Below are 17,839 nucleotides of genomic sequence, written 5' to 3'. Positions count from 1 at the left end.
CACAGAGAAACCCTGTCTCCAAAAAACAAACAAACAAACACAGTTTCTCTTTAGGTAGCTATTGAATTAACCACCACATCACTGGCTCCTCTTAGTCGGGGGAGAAAGAGGTGGCTGCACTGATTTGCAGACTGGATAAAAGAGGTAAACAAGAAAGTTGACCTTGAACCACCAGGTCACTTCATGATGGAATTAGCTGGATTTTCTAGCAGAAACCTTACTTTTGGCCTAGGAAAGCGAAGCCAGGCCTCTGGGCCTCTGGTAGTGTCTGCTTACAACACGGCTCCCAGGGAGAATGCAGTGTCAGAACTGGGGTGAGCTAGTTGGTCAGGACTTCCTCCTCATCAGTAGGTAAAAAGATCCCAGAAACAGAGTCCGGCTTCTCCTAGGCTGGGTTTCCCCAATCTGCTGGCACCTTGAGATCACTGGGTGCCTGGGCCTGATGTGAGCGAGCAGAGGAGCGAGCAGGCTCTCCTCACCTCCTCCACGGTGTTTCTTCTCCAACCTCTCGTGCACATGTTAGAATCATGGGTACCACGGCAGGCAAGGTTCAGGGAGCATCAGTTAAAGCGCTAATTCCCCATGTGATCATATGCTGTCTGTGGTCAGTGAGCTGAAGGAATGGGATGTAGTTTTATTATAATACGCTGAACAGTAGTTCAGTGGTCGAGTGTCTGTGGTGCCTCTGAGGCCCAGGGTCAATCCCTCTAGCACTACCAAAACGAAGAAAGGGGAAAAGATAAGATGTGTTTTTAAAGGCTATGGCTGTGGCTCTGGGGTAGAGTACCCGCCTAGCACGCAGAGGTCCCGAGTTCAGTCCTCGGCACTGAAGGAAAGAGGTGGGGGAGGGGGGCCTGCCACCATATTCAACGCTTCATAAGTGATGGAAGTCAGTTATCGACAACTTGGTTGATTTCGTTACATTCTTGTCTTTTTAGGCTCAACAACCTCATCTTCCACTATCCATAACGAAGCCGAACTTGGAGACGATGACGTTTTTACAGTAAGTTCCCTTCGTCCTCTGGCTCTCATATTAGGTGTCAGAGAGCTCGGCCGTTAAGGACACTTGGCAGTGTGCCATTTGCAATGGCTGTGTGGCTGCCGTCATAGAAAACTCCGCCGTCCCAGCTTTTCATGGTCTGGTCTCGACCCCCCCTGCGCGTACTTGCAGTGATTCTGCCCACTGTGCAGCCCAGCAGTGTTCACGATCCCAGACCATCGAAGTCCACGCCCTAAGGGCTCCTGGCACATCTGAGGCAGGGCGGCTGCTCTGGTTTGCCCAGGATAGTCCCAGGCAGACCAGGACAGCTGGCGACCCTCATTGCAATGCTCTGCAAACACACTGAAAGGGAAGCCAGAAGGACACATGGGGACGGGGAGACGCACACGCACACGCACACACACATACACATACACACACACCACATTCATTATGCCCACAAAGCCCAAGCAAGTGAGTCCACAAGTGACATGAAAGGTCTGATGTCAGGATAGGGGGAACGGCCTTAGTGTCTGGACACCACTTCGGTTAATGGGATGTAACCGGGGACAAAAATGATTCTCTGCTTCCTTCTCCACGGAAATCCGTTGCTTCTGAAGAATCCGTTAAGGAGCAGTTGCTTGCTCATCCGCTTTGCTTGGAGCAGCCAGTGGGCACATCTGGAGGCCCAGCATCTTGACCCACAGAGAGAAAGGCACTGTTGTGACCCAGCAGGCATACACAGCAGTGGAACTTGAAAGCTAATCCTCATGTTGTACTTTCTGGGTGTTGTCTTACTTCGTTTCCTGTTGGGGATTTTTTTTTTTTTTTTTAATTAATGAAAAATTTAAAGAATGGCATAGGGACTACTTAAATACTGCACCTAGATTCAGCAGTTGGATCACGCTGGCACACCTGGCTGGATCTGTGCCTGTTAGTTCTTTTCCTGTGACTCTGCAGAAGTGAAGTGCCCTAGCGAACGTGACTTGAGGAAGAAAGGGTTCTTCTGGCCGGCTCACGGTTTATGCTTGGTCACAGACCATTACAGGCCATCATGATGGGGAAGTCGCCGTAGCGGGGGCTTGAGATGGAGGGGGGAGGGGTGGTTGTCGGGAAAGCTGCTGCTCGGCTACACTTCATCCTTTTATTAGGTCCAGGGCCCCCGCCAGGGAATGATGCTCCCACATATAGGGTGGATGGATCGTCCCATGTCATTAACTTTATCGAAGAGAGCGCCTCACAGGCCCAGGCAGGGGCTAGCCTAATCTACATACTTATAGATAATCAATATATTACCTTTAAGCTTTTGTTTCTGTGCATGATATGTGTGTGTGTAGACACACAGGTGCCACAGTGCGCTGTTCTCTTCTCTCCCGCTACCTTTATGTGGGGTCTGAGGGACTGAGCCTGGGTCTCTAGGCTTGCACAGCAAGCATTTCACTGACAGACCGTCATCTCACAGACCAACCATGAGCATTTACCATCAAAGTGCCAATGTGTCTTACAACACACACATTACTGCTCATGGACTTGTATGCATACAGAGACTTTTTTTTTTTTAACTGATCCAGTTCAATATAAATGCTCCCATGTTCTTTTTTTATTACTTGGTAGATTTTTATGTATATATGTTTGTCTGTGTGCACGTGTGAGGACACTGCCTGTCTTTGGGCACCCGTGGATGCCAGAAGAGGGGAATCCTGTCCCCTGGAGCTGTCGTTAGATGGTTGTTAGCCACCTGATGTGGACACTGGGCACAGAACTTACATCCTCTGGGAGAGCAGCAGGCACGCTTGCCCACTGAGCCGTCCCTCCAGCCCATTTCCTAACTTTGTTATCATCCATGCCCTTAAAAAAATATAATAAAGAGCATTAGCAGAGTGAATTTTAGGGTAGCCAGTCTATGCTCCGCTATAGACATATGTCACTGTACGTCTGTCCAAACCCACAGAATGTTTAACACCTACCCTGGCCATAAGGAAAGTTGAGATCTGGGGGCTGACCTGCTGGTGTGGGTTCACTGACTTCGTAGTTGAGGTTCTGTTTTGTTTCCTTTCGGTTTGAGAAAGGTTTTACTATGTAGAAGTAAAACTGGCTGTCACTGTAGACCAGGCTGGCCTGTAACTCTCACTGTAGACCAGGTTATTTTGACAAATAACAGTCTGGTGAGCAATGCTGCTAGTAAGAGAGGCTGCATGGTGTAAAGCAAAGACTGTACAGGGAATCTCAATACCTTTAACTCAGTTTTGTTTGTAAACCTAAAATAAAACAGGAAATAAAGTTGAATGACAGTGTTTAAATATAAGGCCTCGCCGGGCGTGGTGGCGCACGCCTTTAGTCCCAGCACTTGGGAGGCAGAGGCAGGCGGATCGCTGTGAGTTCGAAGCCAGCCTGGTCTACAAAGGGAGTCCAGGACAGCCAAGGCTACACAGAGAAACCCTGTCTCAAAAATAAATAAATAAATAAATAAGGTCTCGTCTACATAATGACGGGTCCAATATCTCCTTAATAATTACCTAGTTGCCCCCAAGACTGCCTTTTGCAAGCTAGTTTTTGTTGGTTTGTTTTAATTTCACATTTTAAAATATTGAGGGTAGCCAGGCATGGCGGTGCATGCCTTTAATCCCAGCACTCGGGAGGCAGAGGCAGGCGGATCGCTGTGAGTTCGAGGCCAGCCTGGTCTACAAAAGTGAATCCAGGAGAGCCAAGGCTACACAGAGAGACCCTGTCTTGGAAAACATATATATAGATATATAGAAATATATAGATAGAGATATTGAAGATAATTAGTTAAACTTGTTTCTCTGCATTTATAGTTTGTAGCCATGGGGCTATCTATCCAGTATATAAGCCAAGGCGCCAGTGATCACAGGGCCAATGGCAGGGCTTGCAGAAATGAGTGTGACCCCATAAGAAGCCTACACACAGGACAAGAAACACCTCACACTGAGAGGTGGCTGAATAGCACTTGACTGACATTTGCACAGGATTTTGGGAAGGGATCCATCCTGTCTAGGGAGCTCTGGGTACAAAGGCCGAGGCAGGAGTGTGAGCTGTGGAGCATCGTGGTCCGAGCACCAATGAAGCATTGAGTGGCGGGACGGTCAGGAAGTGAACTCAGCCATCCTTCCTCGGAGCGGCTGGTAGCTGTAGCTCTGCACAGGCTTCCTCTGGTGCTGCGAGCAGATCCCCTCAACAGTTGGCGCGTTGCTTACATCTGTTCTTCTGTCACGTTTGGGGAGACAGACAACAGCAGGGAGGTTAAAGGTGGTTTCCTGTGCTCTGCAGCAAAATCGTAATTCGCAGCTGCTTCCCAGCTACCTGCCAGAAGTGATTTATAGACTAAGGAGGGAGAGAAGGGAAGAGGTGATAGATGCCAGAACCCACCTGGGTGTTTTTTGTCCTTTGAGCCGCAGGGGATCCACACTGCTGGCTGCTCTAGGGAAAGGCTGATGCTGAGATGCCCTTAACAGATTGCGTTCCGTGCAGACCTGGTATATTGGGTCACTTGCCTGTTTACAAACATAGGCCTGTTTGTAACGGCACCTCCCTTCCCCAGGAAAGGCCCATCTTTATTCTGAGGCTGTTGATTGTGGGGAGCTGGGGTGGGGAGTGGAAGGGGGCTGATGTGCCAGGTTCCCATTTACTGGCGAGCTTGCTGTAGCTAGACATTCCGTCCCAAGACAGTGAAGGAGTCTGAAGTATGAACCAAGAAATAAGCAACCCGCCACTGCCTGAGTGAGTGGATGCAGGGTTCTGATTTTTTTCCCCCAGATGACAAATTGGATGTCTTATCAGAAAGGTTATAAATACTGCTAAGCACTCCTTTTTCTGATTCTTGAGAATTATGACTGTTTTGAGGGGCATGCCTTTGGGAAACCCTCAGAGAAATCAAGCGTGCATCTTTTCTGACTCTGGACCCAGAGAGGTGGGTCTTTGGGACTTAGGGGACACAGAATGCTGTGGGCACTGTGTGTGTGCTCAAGGGCACACGCGTTGCTGAGCTGGCGCACTGGGGACACCAGTCTGTCTCCCGAGGTTTCACCTGTTGGCAGCTTAGTCCCCAGTGTGGCAGTGTTGAGAGTTGGCGGAACCTTCCAGAAATGGGGCCTGGTAGGCAGGGTTGGGTCACTGAGGACTCTGCCTGCAGAAGAGATTAATGCTGTTCCTGTGAGACCCTGGTTGGTTTTCAAGAGTTCTTAGCCGGGCCCAATGGTGCAGGCCTGTAATCCCAGCACTCAGGAAGGCAGAGGCAGGCAGATCACTTTGAGTTCAAGGACAGCCTGGTCTACAGAATTGAGTTCCGGGACAGCCAAGGCTACACAGAGAAACCCTATCTCAAAAAAGGGGGAGGGGTTCTTAGCCTGTTTCCCTCCTAGCCTGTCCACCTGCCGCTCTGCCATGTGACCTCTCACGTATTCCCACCATTATAATCCTTGCAGGAAGGGGCCCTCACCAGTGCCAGCACTATGATTTTGAGCCTCTAGAGCTATGAGTTAAGGAGTGCTCACTAAAGTCAACCGGCCTCTGGTGTTCTGTTGTAGTCATGAGAAGCAGACAGATAAACGTGAAACAGTCCTAGACAAAGGGACGCCCACCGAGCTGCCCTGTGAAGTGGTCGTGTGGACTTGCGGGCTCACAGAGCCTCGGCCGTCTTTGCTCCAGCACCTTCCCAACTGTCAGGGTTATCCTTGGAGCCAGTCTGTCCTGTTCACTTCTCCAGATGACAAACCAGGCTGTCTTCCTACGAGGGGACACCAGCCTGCGCACATAGTTGTCGTTTGCTAACATTGTCATCTGCTGTCCCTGCCCCCACTCCTCGTAAGCCTGTCCCGGCTGTTCGATTCTCCAGGCCTGTGCTTATCCGTGTCTTTCCTGTCAGAGACCCCACCAAAATTCCTGACTAGCTGCTGCCGAGTCTATGAGTTTTTGTTGTTTGTTCTAATTCTTGGATTGTTTTTTTTTTTTTTTGACTCTGTGTGTGCACGCACATGCATGTGCGCTCGCATGCTTGTAGATTTGGGGGAGGGGGGGGCTCAGAGACAGTAACTTGCAGGAGTCCGTTTCTCCACCATGTGGGTTCGTTCCAGGAATCCAACTGTGGCAGCAAGCACCTTCACATACTGAGCCATCTAAAGAATGTAAGACAATAGCTCCCTGGCGGGGCGCTCGCTTGCTCACAACAGAGAGGCTATCCTTTAGTGATAGGGACTTCCTGTCCCTATCCTTCCTGTCCCTTTAGTGGGCGTCTCTTCTTTCAGCTTCAGAGCTGAGACACTTGTGCTCAGCCGGCTCTGCTGACGGCATTGCTGCACTGTGGCACCTGGCCGGTCTTGAGGAAGCTCATGTAAGCTTGGGCTAGCAACACTTTAACTGTTTGTCCTCCACTCCACTGCCTCCTGGACCCTTGCAGCTCGGCCCTCAGAGGCAAAGGGGTTTGGAGCCAGCTAAGAAGAGGTGGGTGGGTTGTTCGTAAGGAGAGGGACTGACGCCATCTTAGCAAAACCTTGCAAATTCCTGTTGAGAGCTTTTGGCCCGTTAAGACACGGGTGACTTGTTTTCAACTCTTCTTGAAAATAGGGTGGGGAGAGTGGAAAGCAGGGGCTCTCTCAGCTTGCGAGTGCTGTGAAAGATAACCTTCACTTTTCCAGGAAGGAGGGACAAGTGTGAGGGAAAGGAAGGCTTAAGGGAATAGAAGAGACAGATCACCTGAGTTTCAGTCGCCAGGTGCCTCTCCTCCCTGCCCCTCCCCCACCTCTGGGTTTACAGAAGTTGGAGTTGTTCAGCCCAGAGAGTGTGCTGCTGCAGCCCTGGGTGTCTTTGGTGACTGTCACTGCTGCACAGTACCATCACATATCCACAAGGCCCTGACAACATGAATTCAGAACCATGTACTCTTTTGGTTTTTCGAGACAGGGTTTCTCTGTGTATCCTTGGCTGTCCTGGACTCCCTTTGTAGACCAGGCTGACCTCGAACTCACAGCGATCCGCCCGCCTCTGCCTCCCGAGTGCTGGGATTAAAGGCGTGCGCCACCACGCCCGGCTTCAGAACCATGTACTCTTGTCCCTTAGTGAAATAGCATAATATTTCCTGCCCGTGTGACCCGGACACATCTGTGAGTACGTTTTGATGCATCTCTGGATTACTTGTAATAGTTAGTACAGTGTAAATACTTTATAAATACTTGTTAAACTATGGTTTAGGGAATTGTGGCAAGAAAGATGTATCTGTACGTAATTAACATAGGCATTGTTTTTCTGTTTTGTTTTTTTGTTGGGACAAGGTTTCATTATGTAGCCCTGCCTGGCTTTGATAGCTCAGAGATACGCCTGCCTCTGTGTCCTGAATGCTAGAATTAAGATACATATATATCACCACACTGGGCTTTGATACTTTTTTTTTTTTAATGCAGTTGATTAAATCCGTAAATGTAGAATGCATGCAATCAGAGAATCCACTATATAGGGTTTTGTTGCTGTGAAGAGACACCATGTCCACTGTTACAAAATAAAGTGATGCGGTGAGGGGGCCCATGCCAAGGTATACTCCTGTGGAGTTGCGCCATGCAACCGATGTGGTATAAGGTTTATGAAGGGAAAGAGGCCGTGGAGAAGGGGTAGAGACAGTGAGCAAGCCCTGAGGGCAGAGAGAGGGGGGTCAGAGAGGTAAAGAAAAGGGGTGCCTGGATGGGGGGGGAGGGGGGAATGCAGGCACAGAAAGAGCAGGGGTGGCTGGCAAGTCCTTTGATCCAGCACACACCTGGAGCACCTGGAGGCAGCAGGTGACGACATAAGTAATTGCTAGGCCCCTGAGGGCAAGCCAGCAGAATCACCTGCACGCAAACAACCACAGCAGCTCTTAAACAGAAAAAAAGAAAGAAAAAAAAACATTTAATTGGGGCTGGCTTACAGGTTCAGAGGTTTAGTCTGTTATTGTCACGGCAGGAAGCATGGTGGTGGTGCTGGAGGAGGAGCTGAAAGTTCTGTAGTGCTGGACTGGCAGGCAGCAGGAAGAGAGATAGATACTGGGCCTGGCTTGGGCTTCTGAAACCTCAAACCCCACCCCAAGTGACACACTTCATCCAATAGGGACTACTGTGAAGTATACCTCACTTCTACACTTGCCAGCACCATATGGTACAGACAGCTACTGCTGCACTACCCAGCCCACAGTGTGTGACGCAATCTAACAAATCCCCCTTATGGGCACTTAGTCATGCCAGCAGCTGCACACGGGAAATGTGACCTCTTCCCCACCCCCACCCCCCCAGCAGAACTGGTTTCTGGCTGTGTTTTCCCCAGACTAGAGAACTTCGTCCATCCTCATGCCTTGCAGGTGAACCTGTAACATCCTGGGGTTTTTGCAAGCATGTTGGGACTTTCTGGCTATTCACGGCAGTTGCCCGGTATGACTTCTTGGGCCCCTCCCATTCACCCCAGGCATTAAAGCCAAATTTTGTTTGTCTGGGCTTTTGAGTATTTGTAAGTTGTTTATAAATTGTGTTTCTTTTTGGTCTTGAATGTCTTGAGGGTTTTTTGGTTTTTCGAGACAGGGTTTCTCTGTGTAGCCTTGGCTGTCCTGGACTCGCTTTGTAGACCAGGCTGGCCTCGAACTCACAGCAATCCACCTGCCTCTGCCTCCCGAGTGCTGGGATTAAAGGCGTGCACCACCACGCCCGGCTGAGGGTGTTTTTGTTGTTGTTGTTGTTGTTAGTTTTTTTTTTTTCAGGTTTTTTTTTTTTATGTGTGTGTGTGTGTATGAGTGCTCTATCTGCATGTGCACCTGCAGGCCAGAAGAGGGCACCAGGTGGTTGCTGGGAATTGAACTCAGGACCTCTGGAAGAGCCAACTATGTTCTTATCCACTGAGCCATCTCCAGCTTTGTTTTGTTTTGTTTCAAGACAGAGTTTCTCTGTATAAGTCTAGCTGTCCTGGAACTTGTTCTGTAGAGCAGGCTGGCCTCAAACTCACAGAGATCTGCCTGCCTCTGCCTCCCAAGTGCTGGGATTAAAGGTGTGCGCCAGCACCGCCCAGCACGTCTTAGGTTTTTTTAATTGTTAAAGTCTTCCCCTCTGTAATAAAAGGGGAGTATTTGGTGTTTTCCCAAGAATTTCTTGTTACTGTTCATTTTTGTTTTGAGTAGCTTAATCTTTATCTTAAATTTGTATTTTAATATTGTCTGTGGTGTTAACAAGTTATATGAAATATTAGTAAGACAAATGTGATAAAAGAGCGACTGACTATCCAGGCAGGTGGTAGGGCAAACTGTAGGTCACGCGTGTAAGCTGAAGGTCTGTGTAGTCATAGCCATAGCAGCAAATCCAAAAAAGTTAGGTGGTGACACCCAGTATCTTCCTCTAGAGCCGTGGTGAAAGGAAATCTGTGGCCGCTTTTGTCAGTTACATTGGTCACGGTATTTTGTCACGGCAGTAGGAAACCATGTTGTGTTTTGGAGGAATGGAAGACTTTGGACTACACACGTGGTTGAATGCTATGAGCAAAGCTTAATGAGCCATTCCAGTAAAAGCTTGGAAGACCGTAGTCCTGAGAGCGATATGGACGGTGGAACTTTTGAAGTAGGACAAAATGCATTTTTACATTATGGTTTTACCATGAGTTACACAGAGAAACCCTGTCTCGAAAAATAAAATAAAATTAAATAAATAAATAACAGGGACTGAAAGGTCCAGGAAGATGCCACAGGCCAGGAAACAGATGGCGTTTGGATGGTGCATGTTAGAGCTTGCGTGTTTCATAATTGCTTATTTTACTTATTTATTCATTTGTGTGTGTGTGTGTGTGTGTACACGCGTGCGTGCGTGTGTGCGCGTGCACATGTGTGCGCATTTTATGCTTGCTCGTGTATGCCATGGCAAACGAGATCAGAGGACAGCGTTTGGGAGTCGTTTCTCGAGCCGTAGGTTCTAGGAAGTGAAATCCAGTGGTCAAAGCACTTTTACCTGCTGAGCCATCTGGCAGGCCTTGTTTTGTTTTGTTTTGTTACTGAACAGTTCCTTGCTTCTCTCCAAACAGACAGCCACAGACAGTTCTTCTAATTCCTCTCAGAAGAGGGAGCAGCATACAAGGACAATCTCCTCCCCCACGTCCTGTGAGCACCGGAGGATTTATACCCTTGACCCATACCCCATGGACCATTACCACCCCGACCAGGTGAGCAGGAAGCTTCATCCCTCTGGAAACATGACAACAGCTCTGCACCAGCCTTCTCCCTTCTCCCCAGCCCCAAGCCCCTTCTGTCTCCCAGCTGTCCTCTCGCTCACGGTGGAACCGCTGGCAAAGCGTAGCCTCACACAGCACCTTGCCTCTCCCTGTATACGCTCTGCCTGGTTTAATGCAAATCACCCCATGAGGCAGGGTATGTGCAGGGGCCCCAGTTTACAGATGAGGACATGATAGAACTGACTGTGATGTGCCTGGAGGAAGGAGGTCCTAGGCAGAAATTCTGCTAGGCTTCCCTCTGTGTTCCTCCCTCCAAAGGGGCCCCCTGGCTGTGGGAAGCACAGGGCCCCAGTCAAAGCTAAAGAATGCTGCACTTTTGGCTTGCGCCCTGGCATGCGGGCTGCAAGCCCAGTCCTGCTCAGGGGGACGTAGCTGCAAGCCTGAAATCAATAATCCAACAAGTATTTACTGAGTGGCTGTTTTGTGGGGCAGGTTTCCAAATCATGAGCCTGAATCTGGTGCCTCTGTGGGTTATAGGGCCTCCACCAAGCTGACTTGAAAGGAAAAGAAGCAAGCACCAGGCAGGGTGACTTTGTTTTGTCCTTGTTGCTGTTTTAAGATAGTTTTACAATGTGCTTCCTCATATTTTGACATTAAAATGTCTTTTTTTTTTTTAAGATGGCCATAGTGGCACATGCCTGTAATCCTGAATTTGGGAAGCTGAGGTGTAAGCTAGCTTGAGGTCCATTGTGAGTTCCAGGCCAGCCTGGGCTAAAAGTGAGAAGACCCTGTCGTAACATTTTTAAGCCAGGTGTGATGGCACAGGCCTGTAATCCCAGTACTTGGGAGGTTATTGCTGTGTGATACCTTAGAGAGGGTAGGGGGAGAGGGAGACAGGAGGTTGTAGCCCATCACAGTGGAGCAAGTTACAACAGTGGGAGCGTAATGTCAACATTGTATCCACAGCCTGCAAGAATGCTTGTGGTCGGCTCACCTTCGCCTTTTTATACAGCCCAGGGAATGGTGTCGCCCACAGTGGGCATGGTGTATCTACCAATCCCAGTTAATTTAAGATTACTCCTTACAGGGCTATCTCATGGTTCTCTTCAAGTTGGCCTTTGAGATTCACCATCAAGGATGCTCATAGAATTCAAATCTGATTAGTATCTGGAACCTTACCTTTCTCACATCTGTGTGTTTATCTTTTCAACCAGATACAACTAATGAGCCATGTATGCGCTCTTTTTTTGGGGGGAGGGGTTCGAGACAGAGTGTCTCTGTGTAGTCTTGGCTGTCCTGGACTCGCTTTGTAGACCAGGTTGCCCTCAAACTCACAGCAATCCGATTGCCTCTGCCTCCCAAATGCTGGGATTAAAGGCGTGTGTGCCACAATGCCTGGCTGTATGCTCTATTTCTTAAAGGGCCAGTGAGGTGGCTTTTATGACAAAGGCACTTGCTGAGTAATAAAACCTAAAGACTAGAGTTTGATTCCCCAAGAACCCGCGCAAAGGTGAAAGGAGAGAACCAACTCCATAGAACAGTTCTTTGGCCTATGGAACACATACCCACGAAGTAAATAAACTGAGACGGGGTCTCACTGTATAAAACCCCGGCTGTCCTGGAATTCAGAGATCTGCCGTCCTCTGCCTCCGCCTCCCAAGTGCTAGGCTCGAAGCCATGCCACCACACTTGACTCTGATCTTTGTTTTCAGACATCGGTGAGATCTGAGCAGATAAATGGCTCAGTAGATAGGAGCCTACCTCTCTTACAAAGGACCCAAGTTTACTTCCTAACACCCATGGCCCGTAGAGGATGGTTCACACATACTTAACTGCAGATCCAGAGTGTCCAAGGCCCTCTTCGGTCCTCCTGGGGGCACCTCACACAGGAGTGCACACATATACATTTCGGCACATAAACCCATGAAAAAAAAATGTTTTTTTCAGAAAAGAAAGAAATCTCCAGGCATGGTGGCACACACCATTTAATTGCAGCACTCAAGAGGCAGAGACAGGAGGATCTCTGTGAGTTCCAGGACAGCCCGGCTACACAGTGAGGTCCTGTCTCTAAATAAGCAAGCAGCTGCCATTTGTGGGGTTCCCCCTCCAATGGAATTATTTATTATGTATACAGTGCTCTACCTACATGCACGCCTGCAGGCATCATATCAAATTACAGATGGTTGTGAGCCCCATGTGGTTGCTGGGAATTGAACTTAGGACCTCTCGAAGAGCAGTCTTAACCTCTGAGCCCCCTCTCCAGCCCGCAGCTGCCATTTGTACAGATGAGTGCCCACTATATGAAAATGTAAGAATTGTTGTCCCCTGTTAGAGATCAGATCAGCACAGAACCTGGGTGCAACTGACCTGAGGGACACAGGATGTGAGGAATTGGAAGTGAGGTAGAACCTATTTTTCCTGTGTGTGTGGAAGTGTCGGACTTTCCAAACTGTACTCCTTTTTGAGATGGGGGTCTTCTGTAGGCCAGGCTGCCAGAGAACGCACAATGTAGCAACAGATGACCTAAAATGTAATGATCTCCTGCCACCACCACCCAAATGCTGGGATTACAGGCGTGGCCTCCACACTTTTGGGATTCGGACTCTGCGTCTGGTTTATGAGGTTCGATTTCCGTGCCTACTTTCTGGGATCCGCGGGACTAATTGACTCCGGGCTCTTTACTTGCTGGGTAAGAATTTACCAGCTGAGCCCAAAACCGTGGTGGGCAGACCATTTTATGTATGTGGTCACTCCAACAACAACAGCAAAACTGCCGGGTTTCGCTCACAATGTGAAAAGCATCTGGAACTTGCCCGTAAAAGGGTTTCCGCTTCTTGTCAGAATGCCTTGAAGGAAAGGCCAGCAGATCTTAGGCAGCCGGGTCAGTGCTACCCGCGGGCTATAACAATGTCTGGTTTCTCCCTGGACAGCGGATGCCGAGATCCTACCCCCAGGTCACTTTTCCGGAGGATGAAGAAATTGTGCGCATCAATCCGCGAGAGAAGATCTGGATGACGGGCTACGAGGATTACCGGCACGCGCCAGTGCGCGGCAAATATCTGGACACAGAGGATACAGACTCCTACGTGCGCTTCGCCAAGGGAGAGATCCCGAAACATGACTACAACTATCCATATATGGATTCCTCAGATTTTGGCTTCGGCGAGGATCCCAAAAGCCGCGGCAGTGGCAGTGTGATCAAGACGCAGCCTCCCAGGGGCAAGTCCCGGCGGCGCAAGGAGGAAGGGGAGCGCTCCCGGTGTGTGTACTGCAGGGACATATTCAACCACGAAGAAAACCATAGAGGTCACTGCCAGGATGCTCCCGATGCTGTGAGAACTTGCATCCGTCGCGTGAGCTGTATGTGGTGTGCGGATAGCATGCTGTATCACTGCATGTCGGACCCGGAGGGCGACTACACGGATCCGTGCTCGTGCGACACTAGCGACGAGAAGTTTTGCCTCCGGTGGATGGCGCTTATTGCCTTGTCTTTCTTGGCTCCTTGTATGTGCTGTTATCTGCCCCTCCGGGCCTGCCACCACTGCGGAGTGATGTGCAGATGCTGCGGTGGGAAGCACAAAGCCGCCGCGTGACTCAGTTTCCCTCCTTTCCCCTTCTCCATCCACAGCCACAGAGAAATTGTCTCTTGTATACTCCCCGTCTTCTTCCCCCCCCCCCCCTTCAGCTCCCTTCCGACTCCAAAGGGTGAGGCCAGGCTCCCTGGTCCCTTGCGACATCATTCCAAATCTGGGGAAGCTGCCGCGCTGCGCCGCACCTCCCCCCCCCCCCCCCCCCCGTGTCAGTCACATACCCACATACCCGTATTCCAGCAGTGTTCTGAGGAGCCTTCCGCGTATTTTACCAGCCTGTAACCATGCTGTTTTATCCACGTGTTGATTTCCTGCCCCTCCCCCACCTTTCCAGTTTCTACTGCTGGATTCGAGGGGTTTGTAGTTGTTTTTTTTTTTCCCCCTACAAGCGCCAGAGCTCCCTGCTGGGTTTGCCTGTTGCTTACTAGCACAGGTTCCTCAGACATGTGACCGAATGATGGAACTCTACCTTAAGCAGCATGTTGTTACTCGAAGAGGTGAGCTGGATTGTACCACAAAACAATAGTGCTTTAAGCCCTAGAGCCCAATCTCCCACATCAGCTGTGGTCCCGTGAAGATCTCCCTCCCCCAAAACAGTCACCTTTAAAATGACTTGAGTATTGAGCCTTAACTTCAGATCAACTTGTGAGAATCAGGAAAAATTCCTCCAATTGCTTTGCATCCTCCTGGACCAGGGCTAGCAAGGGGATTTGGGTTTGTACGAGCCTTCCCAGTTTACCCCTAAAATAGGATCTTTTAGAACTGTGTTGCCACTTCTGAAATCCTAGCAATATCAGAATAACGTCAGTGAGATAAATTTTACTCATTATTTTGCAAACCAAATAGATTTACTCAAACACAAAGCAGTGTTCTGGGGAAACATTCCCATTGAAAAACACTAAAGTTGTGGTGAATAAAACCGTAGATGTTCCTCGCCCCCTGCAACTATTTTGTATTATTCAGGGGACGTTTTAAATAGAGTAGTGGCTTGCATTTTGTTTTAGGCTTATGTTTTTATTTTACTTTGGGGCTCAAGTCTACATTTATACTTGGGGCGGGAAAAAAGGCCATATTAAAAAAAACCCTTCTGAAGCCTTAGTGTCTTTTCTCCTGCCACTCCACACCCACACTTGCCACTTGGAGTGCACAGATAAGGGTAGGTCACCAACTGATTCTGCCTGTCACCGAGCCATGTAAAAAGGCTTGTGATTCGTTGGGGGTGGGGTGGGCGGGAGTAGAAACGACTTTTTTAAGATAACGTTGCAAGGAATAACCAAATCTTAACTAAAGACGAAAAAGTGGTTACCTATACCTGGCAAAGTACAATCAAAACTTCCTGGGGACCATAGGGGACAGGCTCGTCTCCACCCAGTGTTCTTCCACGTCTCCTTCCCCGCACACAGGACATCAGTCTGCAGGGAAAGGGACTCTTCCCAGTCTGTCAATCATACTGGGAAAATGCTAGCCCTGCGCTTTCGCTTCATGGCAGCGCTTGCTGCTCGCCTGCCAGCCTGTTGTAGATAATCAGCGTGTTCATGCACCCGTCGGTAGATGTTTCCCTTTGTTGGGGTGACTGGTTGGGGCTGCCTCTGCCATCATTGTTGATGGGTGGGGGTGGGGGGGGGTCTCCGTGCCAGGAGACTCTCTAAACTGCCTCCAGCCAGCCTCCAGTGCTGTCGAGAGACTGTCTGACCCCCAAGCCTGAGGGACCTCTCTCCTCAGGCCCTTTCACCTCTCCAAGAAGCACAACACTAACCCGTGTTTCCTCAGACCTCAGTTCAGGTGCCCCTATTTATTTCAGTAAGAACACTTCCCAGTCACTTGGCGTAGGTTGCCTCTGTTGTTTGTTCCTCCTCCTCCACCCCCCGCCCCCCCCCCAATTCCATCCCACCTAAGAGTTATGCTAGTGGACCTCACTCCGCGTGTCATTTTTGGTTTGTGAAGGCAGCGGGAAAGGGCACAAAGACAGCCATGGGGACATTTATGTAAATACGTCTAAATGGCCACACTGCAGCCGAACGGTGTGTAGTATTTTCCCAGTCAGCTTTGCCATACTGACGTCAATCATTTGAGAGAAATTATTCAGATTTTATTTTTATATCCACGGTAACAAAAACCTAACCAGAAGGTTTCCTGCGCAGCAGCTTCCCTGACTCTCTCACCCCAAAGCTGTTCGCTCACATTAACAAATTAAAGTGCCTGAAGCATAATTCATTCACCTGTATACTAAAACCCCTGTTGTATTGATTTTTTTATAATACGCCTTTTTACCTCTGTAAAAAAAATATATATATACAAGTGTATGATGTACATTTTAGTTCTTAACTTTTTTTATGGTTTCTAATATGTATGACCAATGTAGCCGTTGCTTTAAAATGTACCATGTAAATATAAACAATCCTATGAAACTGTTGGCTTTGAGGTGTTTGTCTGGCTGGGGTCCCCACACCGGATGAGATGGGGTCTCTTGTGAAGGAGAACATGAGGTGTGTGTCTGTTTCTGTGAGGCCCTTCCCACCTATGGTTACATCACATTCACGGGGGATATCCGCGTGTCCCCCCCCCTCCCCTTACCAGCCCCAGCCCCCGCAGAGAGAACAGCGTTCCCTCCTATCCTGTCTTCCTCAGATGGAGGTGGTACTTCCTCCTAGCTGTTGGCGTTCATCCCTGCTGAAGCCCAGCCAGATGGGTATGGGATGGGTATGGGGTGGAAGGAGTGTGGATGGGACACCTTCTCAGGAGATGACCACCCATGGTCATCTTTTGGCCCTGTGTGGTGGCGCACTCCTTTAATCCCACCAGAGGCAGGCGGATCACTATGAGTTTGAAGTCAGCCTGATCTACAAAGCAAGTCCAGGACAGCCAAGGCTACACAGAGAAACCCTGTCTCAGGGGGAAAAAAAATCTAAATCTAACCAAATGGATCTTTTGGATCCAGAAAGCTACAGTGGCAGTCTCCAGAGGAAAATATAATAGATCTTCTGAGGGTTACAGAGAGGCTTCTCCGTAGACCTACGTTCAAGGCCAGCCTGGTGTACAAAGCAAGTCGAGGACAACCAAGGCTACACAGAGAAACCCTGTCTCGGAAAACCAAAGGGGGGGGGAACCCAACAACAAAAAACAAAAACAGAACACCTTAATAACATATGTGCCAGGCATGGTGGCACCCATCTTTAATCCCAATATTTGGGAGGCAGAGGTAAATGGATCTCTGTGAATTCAAGGCTGGCCAGTTTGAGATCCCACTACATAGAATGAAACCTATTTTGTTTAATTTTAAAAATATATATTTTTAATATATACATATTAAATATAAATATATATTTTTTTAAATGAGTAAAGTAAGTTTGATAATTCAAGGAAGACAGCTGCCAGTGTGTGCTGCCATAGTGAGACTCAAGTGCTCAAACACATATCTAAGTTTTGAAAAACATGCTCGACAGCTGCCTAGTAGACTTTCCTCGTGGTGAATGGAAAATGCAGTTAATGACCATTCATGGCCTTCAGCTCATGCCCTTATCCTTAGTCAGAGAGCTACTGTCACTTTGCGTATTAGTGTAAGGCTTACTGGGAGTCTGACAGGGATGGCGCAAGGGGAGGGGGTGTCAGGTGAGTGGTGGGAATAAATGATCCTTTGTTGGGCATGCTGGCGTCTCTGCACACAAAATGTAATGGTTGCTGTAATCTCTGCATTCAGGAGGCAGAGGCTGGAGGACCAGAAATTTAAGGTCATTTGAGGCCAGCCTGGGCTACAGAAGATCCCATCTTTAGCAGGTCGTGGTGGCGCACGCCGTTAGTCCCAGCACTCAGAGGCAGAGGCAGGCAGATCTCTGTGAGTTCGAGGCCAGCCTGGTCTACAAAGAGAGTCCAGGACAGCCAGGGCTACACAGAGAAACCTTGTCTTGAGGGGAAAAAAGAGAAAAAAAAAAAAAGAGACTTCTTTTTGTGGGGTTAGAGAGATGTCTCAGAGATTGAGATCTCGCTGACTACTCTTCCAGAGGACCAGGTTCAGTTCCCAGAGTATGGCAGCTCACAATGTCTGTAATTCCAGGGGATCTGGCACCTTCACACAGACTTGTAAGCAAAACAC

At 49.0% G+C, this 17,839-nt stretch overlaps 1 protein-coding gene across 3 annotated transcripts in view; it reads left to right on the top strand.

Moving 5' to 3' along the window:
• Positions 1-16,157, top strand: part of SPRED2 (sprouty related EVH1 domain containing 2) — a 103,534-nt gene extending 87,377 nt beyond the window's left edge. For all 3 annotated transcript variants that reach the window (XM_084799277.1, XM_084799278.1, XM_084799279.1), the window contains exons 4-6: positions 939-1,003; positions 10,013-10,150; positions 13,090-16,157. In XM_084799277.1, coding sequence (XP_084655403.1) covers positions 939-1,003; positions 10,013-10,150; positions 13,090-13,752 — 866 coding nt within the window. In that variant the 3' untranslated portion in view covers positions 13,753-16,157. The remainder of the gene's footprint in view (positions 1-938; positions 1,004-10,012; positions 10,151-13,089) is intronic.
• The last annotated feature ends 1,682 nt before the right edge of the window (positions 16,158-17,839 follow it).

The sequence above is a fragment of the Acomys minous genome, assembly GCF_964271855.1.
Source record: "Acomys minous genome assembly, chromosome: 10".
Classification (NCBI taxonomy): Eukaryota; Metazoa; Chordata; class Mammalia; order Rodentia; family Muridae; genus Acomys; species Acomys minous.
Note: the sequence above shows the minus strand (reverse complement) of the source record. Positions and strands in the feature narration are given on the sequence as shown.